Source organism: Mus caroli, chromosome X, assembly GCF_900094665.2.
Source record: "Mus caroli chromosome X, CAROLI_EIJ_v1.1, whole genome shotgun sequence".
Classification (NCBI taxonomy): domain Eukaryota; kingdom Metazoa; phylum Chordata; class Mammalia; order Rodentia; family Muridae; genus Mus; species Mus caroli.
This window is the reverse complement of record NC_034589.1, coordinates 96,431,008-96,440,081: the sequence shown is the minus strand read 5'-3', so window position 1 is coordinate 96,440,081 and position 9,074 is coordinate 96,431,008. Positions and strand designations below refer to the sequence as shown.

Sequence of the window (9,074 nt, the reverse complement as noted above, 5' to 3'; positions counted from 1 at the left end):
AGTAGTAGAGAGGATACTGAATACTTCCAACACAAAGAAATTACAAAGTTCTGAGGTGAAGATGTGGTAACTGCTCTGAGCTGATTATTATACATTATATACATGCATAAACATGCAATACTGTGCCCCATAAATCTGTACACTTGGTATATATCAATTAAAATAAAACTAGGGCTGGGCAGTGGTGGCACGCGCCTTTAATCCCAGCACTTGGGAGGCAGAGGCAGGCAGATTTCTGAGTTCAAGGCCAGCCTGGTCTACAGAGTGAGTTCTAGGACAGCCAGAGCTACATAGCTACACAAAGAAACCCTGTCTCGAAAAACAAAACAAAACAAAAAAACAAAACAAAACAAAACAAAAGAAAAACCAAAAAAAGAAAAATAAATAAAAAATAAGTAAGGGGCAGGAGAGATGACTCAGTGGTTAAGAGCACTGACTGCTCTCCCAAAGGTCCTGAGTTCAAATCCCAGCAACCACATGGTAGCTCACAACCATCCATAATGAGATCTGATGCCCTCTCTTCTTGTGTGTCTGAAGACAGCTACAGTGTACTCACATATAATAATAAATAAATTTAAAAAAAAAGAAGAAGAAGAAGAAAAGAAATAAAACTATAGGCTGGCCATCGTGGTACATGCCTATCATCCCAGTGTTTTGTTTCAGACCCTGGGACAGGAGACTGCGGTGCATATTTTACATATGAAAGCAGACCTGGCCTCCAGATTCTCCCAGCACCCCTCAGTCCCTAGCTGGCAGACCCTGCCCCCAAGCCTGAACTTTCCAGCCCAGGAGGTGAGCTGCCTTTTCCCCAGAGGCTCCCTACATAATCCAGACGTTTTCCTCTCTCTCTCCCCCCTCCCTCCCTCCCTCTCTTCCTCCTCTCTCCCTCTCTTTTCCCTTCCCTCTCCCACTCTCCTGTCTCTTCCCCCTCCCCCTCTGTTTCCCCTGCCCTCTGTTTTCCCCTCCCCCTCTCTCTTTCTCCTCCCCTCTTTCTTCCCTCTCCCCTCTCTTCCCCCTTCCCCCATCTCTTCCTTCCCATTGTGACTCCCCTAGCCTCAGTCCTTGGGGCCAGTGAACTTGCCCGAGAGCACCTTTCCAATAAACCTGCATTTAATGTAATCTACTCCTGCTTGATTTGTCTCATTTCACCTACAGTGGAGAAGCAGTGTATCACCCAGCACTTGGGAAGATGAGGCAGATGACCTCTCTCTCAAGCTGCAGGTCAGCCTAGCCTGTCTAGAAGAGCCTGTCTCAAAAGTTAACAATAAAGATATAGTCTGCTTGCTTGTACTATATAGACTGTGGGGGTGCATGCCTGTAACTCAACTCTCGGCAGAAAAATTATGAGTCTGAGACTAGCCTGGCTTACATAATGAGGCTCTGTCTCAAGATGTGTATTTCAGTTCGAGGCCAGCCTGGTCTACAGAGTGAGTTCCAGGACAGCCAACGCTGCTCAGAGAAACCTTGTCTTGAACCCCCCCAAAATGTATATTTCATATGCATATATATATGTGTGTATATGAAAAAGTGACTCCTTCCCTAGCAGCCACTAATGCCAATAAATGATAACAACTGCACACACACATATGAGAGAGAGGGGAGGGACAGGAGAAAGAGGAAAGGCGAGGCAGAAAAATGCCCCTTTCATAATAGTTTGAAGGGACTGGATCTTTGGGTTTATGATGGGCAGACTTCATCGACCTGCGAGAGACCACAGATAACTAAGAGAGCAGAAAATGGGGAATGAAGGGCAGCCAATGCGGCCACTCTAACACAGCAGCTTCAAAGTAGGAAAGTAGAACAGCTAGGTCTACATACTGGCTAGGCAAAACCAGATACTCTCTAATGTTCCCTCTCTTCCCCTTACAGTACAATAAATGCCAAATGTGTTCTACAGGAGTGGATGCGCAGGATGCCAGGTTCAAGCAGAGATCCTACCCTCTCACCCTGGATGGCTCAGTGCCTCAGCAATCTTTACAAAAGCAAAGAGAAACGTGCTGTTGGCCAAACCTTTCGCTTAGCATGGGGCTGACTGATTGGACTGGTAACTCTGGAAGATTCGAGAAACTTTGTATAAGAAAAGTATCCAGTATTACAATGTATCTTTTTATCACTCAGCCATCTAACAGAGCTCTCCTTGCGGGCAGATATCTGGTGCGATTGGTCTGGACATCCCCAGCACTCACCACTCAGTACAAAGAAGAGAAAGGACTGAGGAAAAATAGCCTTTGGGAGATTCTCTCAGCCTCAGTTTCCCAGCCTGGGACCTCTGACCTCCCACCAGCAGATGGCAAGAGAGAGTTCCCTGCCCGCTGGGAAAGTCTGAGGCTGGGCGGAGCAACCCAGGCTCCAGCGCGCGCGCAGCCTCCGACCCTAATTTCTTCGTTCGCCGGAAGAAGGCGAGTCTCTTTCCGTTCCCAGCGCAGCCATGGTAAGGCAGGGGTACAGCGAGCTCTTGGGTTGCATCTGCTTCCATCCTCCCTGACCGATGCTGCCCGGGTTATCAGGGCTCCCGCGGTCGACTACAGGGTGGAGGCGAAAGCAGCTCTGCTGCAGGCTGGCAGAGATGGGCTTGGCGGCAAGGGAGAATACTGATCTGAGCTAGGATGGGAAGTCTGCCGCAGAGGGCAAGGCCTTGGGCTTAATCACACATCCCCTTGCCCAGAGAGAAATGCTTTTCCACTTGGGGAAGAACTTCAGGGCCCGGGAGTGCAGATTGAAGCTTTGGGCAGGTGGGCGCAGGGTCTGCTTGAAGGATTAGCTCTTGCTTGTGCATTTGTCTCTTTTGGCACGGACTTACTTTATATATTGTGTAGCTGGTAAACGTACGAAGCATTACAAACAGCTTCCTTCCGCTTTCGAATGTGAAACTTCGACTCTTTAGTATACAAAGGAGCAGTACACGTGGTAGTGCCAGTGCCGGAGTTAAGAGTTTTATCTTTGTACCAGAAACCTTCTAGCCAGATGGCTGTGTTCTAATACTATACTTTTCGATTGACAATTGAGATACGGTCCTGGGCCATTTTCTGTTCCTATCTGCCTGTGCGTCTAGGGTTGAATCACTGGGTAATTCGCAAGTATGCTATGAAAGGCTAATTTTTTGTGAGCAGGCATAATGGAGACATCTAGCGTAACCGTAAAAACTGGGAATCGCTAAGGCGCGAATACTGGGTTTAGCCTATTAATGCTTATCTGTCTTTTCTACGTTTTACTGGGACCCGGTGCTTGCAATATTGCCCACATTTTGTTAATCAGGAAAGTTCGAAAGTCAGTTCATTGAAGGATTTAAGCAGTAGGCTTTGCAGGAAAGACCTGAAACAATGTAACAACGTTACTTTGAAAACTTCTTCCAGGCTCGTGGTCCCAAGAAACACCTGAAGCGCGTAGCTGCTCCAAAACATTGGATGCTGGATAAGCTGACTGGCGTGTTTGTAAGTATTGTGGTGTGAAAGGTAGACATACCCTTAACAAGCATATTTGTGGAGTTGAATGTAGAGAATCTTTGGCTGTCTTAAAGACCTGTGTCCTACCTCAATTTTGATACATGTTTCATCTACTCCATGTGTTCCATAGTACACTGATTGTGGATACATAGACTCAGGTCTCAAAGTAGCAGGCCTCATCCTTTGGGGGAGAAAATGTTGAGGAATCTTCTAGCGCCCTGCGTCCCCCCCCCCCTTGTAAAATAACCCAAGTTTTAGTGTAGTAATTTTCCTAAAACTTTCCAGGCTCCTCGTCCATCCACTGGTCCTCACAAGCTGAGGGAATGCCTGCCTCTCATCATTTTCCTAAGGAACAGACTTAAGTATGCCCTGACTGGAGATGAAGTAAAAAAGATTTGCATGCAGCGATTCATTAAGATTGATGGGAAAGTCAGGACCGATATAACCTACCCAGCTGGGTTTATGGGTGAGTGATCGGGATTGGTAGCGGCCACAGGCCCTTAACTCCCAACAGTGGCAGGTGACTGGAAAGTGCCAGGCTTTTCTGGTCTTCCGTCTTCACCCCTACCCTGGCACGGTGATATGGAGAGGTTTGGCTACTGGGCTTTTATTCCTTTTTAAAATTTGAATTTCTTGCAACTCTCTCCCATACAGACCTACTGGATCAGAATCTCTGGGCTGTTACTTAAATATTGTGGGGATAGCTTCTGAAACCCAAATTCCTTATGTGGAGTCTTGATAAGATGGGCTTCCCCATCCCCCAGCTCAGCTAGGAGTGTAGTGAGGGTTGCTGTGGTAACCTTATTCTTTGATATCAGATGTCATCAGCATTGACAAGACCGGAGAGAACTTCCGTCTGATCTATGACACCAAGGGTCGCTTTGCTGTTCATCGTATTACACCAGAGGAGGCCAAGGTTGGTGTGGCAAGCGGGCTGGGTGGTTTCCTCTAAAATTAGTTTCTAGGGCCGGGCGTGGTGGCGCACGCCTTTAATCCCAGCACTCGGGAGGCAGAGGCAGGCGGATTTCTGAGTTCGAGGCCAGCCTGGTCTACAAAGTGAGTGCCAGGACAGCCAGGGCTACACAGAGAAACCCTGTCTCGAAAAACCAAAAAAAAAAAAAAATTAGTTTCTAAGGGTCAACAGATTTCATTAGAATTGTGTGCCTGGAAATGAGATCGATGGGGACCTGTTGCATGGTTTGACGTACTTTGGTGCTGGGTACTCAAGCCCATTTCTCACGTGGCAAAGCACATGCTTGATCTCTGACCTACACCCCAGCTCCTCAGCCTCTGTAAGGTCTGTTGCTAGATATCTTGGGGTGGAGCTTTCTTGTGGCAATTACAGCACTGACTTTTGGTGTCTTGTAGAAACAAGACATCCTTTCTTGGGATTAATTTTGAAGTATTCCTTGGAACATACAGGAGTTGGAGTCTCCGCTCAATCTATTTGGCATGTTGCCGTGTCTCTCCATTTGTGGGCCTGCCTTTATTTGCTTTTTGGGTGGGTTAGAGGTTACAAGAAACTGGTAGTCTTTGGGGCATTGGTTAATTTACTATCTTTGCTTAGTTCAGTTTTAGGTGGCTTTTCATGTAGGCTTAGGGCTTGAATTAATGGCTATAAATGAAGGTTAATTCAATTGATTGTGTGGCTTCTGGTTTTCTTACATGCTGCCCTGTTGGTAGTAGGCTGAAGGGCATATCCAGTGACCACTAGAAATTTGATTTGATAGACAAGTTGCTAATACCGTTGCTGTTTGGAGCAGAGTGCACAAAATGTGATTTTTGAAGCTGGGGATTGGCCCCAAAACAACTATAACAAGGTATATATGAGTTAGATTAAATGTATTTAACCCTTTTGTACTTCTAGTACAAGTTGTGCAAAGTGAGAAAGATCTTTGTGGGCACAAAAGGAATCCCACATCTGGTGACCCATGATGCTCGTACTATTCGGTACCCTGATCCCCTCATCAAGGTGAATGACACCATTCAGATTGATTTGGAGACAGGCAAAATAACTGACTTCATCAAGTTCGACACTGGTAAGCAGTAGCTGTCCCCTCGGTGGCTTATAAGTTTTACTCCTGGGGTTTTTTCCCAAATGTAAGTTTAGTTGAGCTTTGTGAATCACTTGGCTTGGTGTGGGGTCTTTTGAGGAATTTTACCACTTTCACTGGTCTAAATGCTTAGTGGCTTAGTCTTGGTAGCTGAAAAGAGGTTCAAAAGCCACCTATTAGTGTAAAACTGTTAGCTGATCAAGATAGAGGTGTGATGGGAGGTTGAAGGCCTGACTAAACAAGTCAGGTGGGACTCTGTCTTAGAATAAAAAGAAAGGCTGGAAGTTTTAACTCTTAAGTGCCTGCCTGATGTGCTCAGTCCTGAGAGGCACCCATTCTTGGGCTAATGGTAATGTAACTAACCACCTTTAGTGCCAACATGGTCCCTGGAATATGACAATGGTTATCCAGGCAAGAGATACTCAGGACTTGAGAATTCCTCGTGTAGATAGACAACTTAGTTTATATTAGCTGTAGTTAAGGGTTGGAGCAGATCTTAAGGCCGCAGATCTATAGGAGCTAGACTGGTGGGAGGGCTAAATTGACTTGACTTTGGTTTGGGGTTACCAGTTGCACTGCTGCTGGTGATTGAGCCTGGGACTTTGTGCAAATTTAGCAAACTTAAAAGCTACCTTAATGTAAGCTTGTTACATTGGTGATTGCTGTAGTGTGCTGTGCTTGAAGCAGATTGTTTCTTCCCACCTAGGGAACCTGTGTATGGTGACTGGAGGTGCTAACTTGGGAAGAATTGGTGTAATCACCAACAGAGAGAGACATCCCGGCTCTTTTGATGTGGTTCATGTGAAAGATGCCAATGGCAACAGCTTTGCCACTCGGCTGTCCAACATTTTTGTTATTGGCAAGGTAAGTCTGGATCTCCCCTCCCAGCAGTCTCTGGAAGCATGGAGAGAAGACAGTGCTGAGCATCTTTGGAGTTATTAGAACCCATGAGCCATAGCAGTTTGATTCATGAGCAGTGCTAGTAATGGAATAAATCTTACTAGCTTATGGGTATTTTTCTTAGAAATAAATGATCATTGGGTGTTGCTTAATTGTGCCTACTAAGTATAGTAAACTAGTGGTGTTAAGTATGAAGGATACTATTGTCCATATATTGAGTAGCCCAGCAGCTACCGTGACTTTGGTTCTAAGAAATAAGGTGACAATTGTGCCCTGTGCCATCCTGCTAATGGGGTTTTCTTCATTCTTTTTCTAGGGTAACAAACCATGGATCTCTCTTCCCCGAGGAAAAGGAATCCGCCTCACCATTGCTGAAGAGAGAGACAAGAGGCTAGCAGCCAAACAGAGCAGTGGGTGAAATGGTCTCTAGGAGACATGCTGGAAAAGTGTTTGTACAAGCCTTTCTAGGCAACATACATGCTAGATTAAACAGCATGGTGAAACGACTTTTGGTTTGCTGTTGCTTTTTTTTTTCAAACATAATTTGTTGGTGTTTTCTGGACAAATACTCTGGGGTTCATTTAGGGCATGTAGTGCCTAGCAAGTCCTAGGTGTTTCTAATTAATGAGTTTGGCTGGGTGGGTCAGACTTCTATCACTGGGCTTACTCTTTGTAAGTGGACTGAGTGTTTGGTCTTAGCTAGTGTAGAACTTGGGAGTGAGTCTTCTGCATTTAGAATGCTATTATAGGTTGAGCTACCATACCTAGCCTGTGTTGCCTTTTAGCAAAAGACAGCCTTATTATTCCCAAGTGGTTGTCACATCATACCCACCACCCCCTCCCAAACAAACCCATGTAGAGTGAATATACAAAGTCTTGAACGTGTACAAAAAAAAAAAAACCCCACCCCACATGCAGTGGTATGAAGCTGGGTGGCCTGTCTCAAGTGGTAGGTTTTGTTCATCACTTGGCCTGCTCTGAAATTTTATCAGTCTCTCCCAAGAGTTATTGCCTTGATTTGTTTGTCTCTGGGGGCCTCCTTCTGGCTTGATTTCTAAAATCTTAAGCATGTGTCAGCAGTGAGGCTGACAAATAGCCCTGAGATAAGACGGATTGAAATAAACAAGCTTATCCAGTATGGTTTATGTCCCAGCAGCAGGATGGGCTTTGTACTCCTGTCAGCAGTAAGATTTGAGGAACAGCTGGTATGTGTGTCAAAGCAGACCTTAAGTCAGAAAATGAGTGGGGGGCTGGAGGTGGCTCAGCGGGTAAGAGCACTTCCGAAGGTCCTGAGTTCAAATCCCAGCAACCACATGTGGCTCACAACCACCGGTAATGAGATCTGACACCCTCTTATGGTGTGTCTGAAGACAGCTACAGTGGGCTTATATAATAAAATCTTTGGGCTGAAGCTGGGCGTGGTGGCACGCGCCTTTAATCCCAGCACTCTGGAGGCAGAGGCAGGCGGATTTCTGAGTTCTAGGGCTACACAGAGAAACCCCGTCTCGAAAAAACCAAAAAAAAAAAAAAAAATCTTTGGGCTGAAGCGAGCAGAATTGATTACTCGGAGTGAGCAGAGGTCCTAAAAATTCAATTCCCAACAACCACATGAAAGCTCACAACCATCTGTTCAGCTACAGCGTACCATACACATAAAATAAATCTTTTTTAAAAAAATGAGTGGGAAAAAAAGGCTAGCCATGTGCTGGTGATAATAGTAATGGAGCTACCGCCTCCTGAGTAGGAGACACAAAGAAGCCTTAACTGCTTCCGTTATCACTCCCAGCAGCCCTCCAGCTGCAAGTGATCTTGGGAAGCTCCATAGTGAAGCTTCTGTAAGGTCATCCATCCTTTATGATGCGGTGGGATATGATGAGGCGATGAAGATGTTAAGTTACCTTTCACCCGGGTATGCTTTTTAACACAACACAGTATGGTCCTTCAAGCTGCACTCTGGTGGAGGAATCTTAACATTGCTCTGCCTGGTTATTGACCTATCTGGGGTTAAAAGATGTTGACACCTTCCCATGAAAATTTCACTCAATACTTGCTGTTTCTCTAAATTTAAAAGACAGGGCCTCAATATGTAACCCAGGCCTGCCTCAAATTCATGATCCTCCTGCCTCAACTTTTCAATTGTTGGGGTTATAGGTGTCTTCCATTCTGAACAGACGTTCTCAAAAAACAAGACTGAACTCTACAGCAGAGATTTCCCTTTATTCTAGCCTGCCTCTCTTTGTTCCAATACTATAAAACCAGGGCTGTTACCCAGTCCCATTGTAAATGATATTTGGGGAAACCTGAATCTCTATTCCTCATATTTGGATCCAGAAGAAAGTCTCTTAACCTCTTTGAGGTTAGAATTGTGGTTTTACATCAACAGCACTTTACACTGACATGGGGGAGGTTCTATTAGGAAAATTCTCAAACATACCAGAGTGTCAAATACAAATCACCTAGAGAAACAAGCTCCATTTCTGCTTGTTAGAATTCTGCCGTCCTTGCTTTGTTTGGTAAGCTACCACACAGATGTTCTTGTTTTCAGAAGTTGACCCAGATAGCTGGGACTACAAGGGTGAACCACTACACCTGGCTGCCTTCCTATTTACTCCTAATATTTCTCTTTCCTTTGTCCCTCAACCCTCCTGTCTTAGTTTTTGAGCATCTGGTATTACAG

General features: G+C 45.3%; 1 protein-coding gene across 1 annotated transcript; it reads left to right on the top strand.

Annotated features, from left to right (window-relative positions):
* The first annotated feature begins 2,337 nt into the window (after window positions 1–2,337).
* Rps4x (ribosomal protein S4 X-linked) lies at window positions 2,338–6,904 on the top strand. The gene is made up of 7 exons (XM_021152803.1): window positions 2,338–2,431; window positions 3,354–3,431; window positions 3,729–3,909; window positions 4,262–4,359; window positions 5,311–5,482; window positions 6,204–6,361; window positions 6,714–6,904. The coding sequence occupies exons 1-7, from the start codon at window positions 2,429–2,431 to the stop codon at window positions 6,813–6,815; spliced, it is 792 nt and encodes a 263-aa protein (XP_021008462.1). The 5' UTR covers window positions 2,338–2,428; the 3' UTR covers window positions 6,816–6,904.
* The last annotated feature ends 2,170 nt before the right edge of the window (window positions 6,905–9,074 follow it).

Bases quoted from the DNA above. Each gene is read 5' to 3' on its own strand.
- Rps4x (XM_021152803.1), top strand. The intron at 5,483-6,203 runs GTAAGCAGTAGC...CTTCCCACCTAG, and splicing joins CTTCATCAAGTTCGACACTG to GGAACCTGTGTATGGTGACT. The intron at 6,362-6,713 runs GTAAGTCTGGAT...TTCTTTTTCTAG, and splicing joins ACATTTTTGTTATTGGCAAG to GGTAACAAACCATGGATCTC.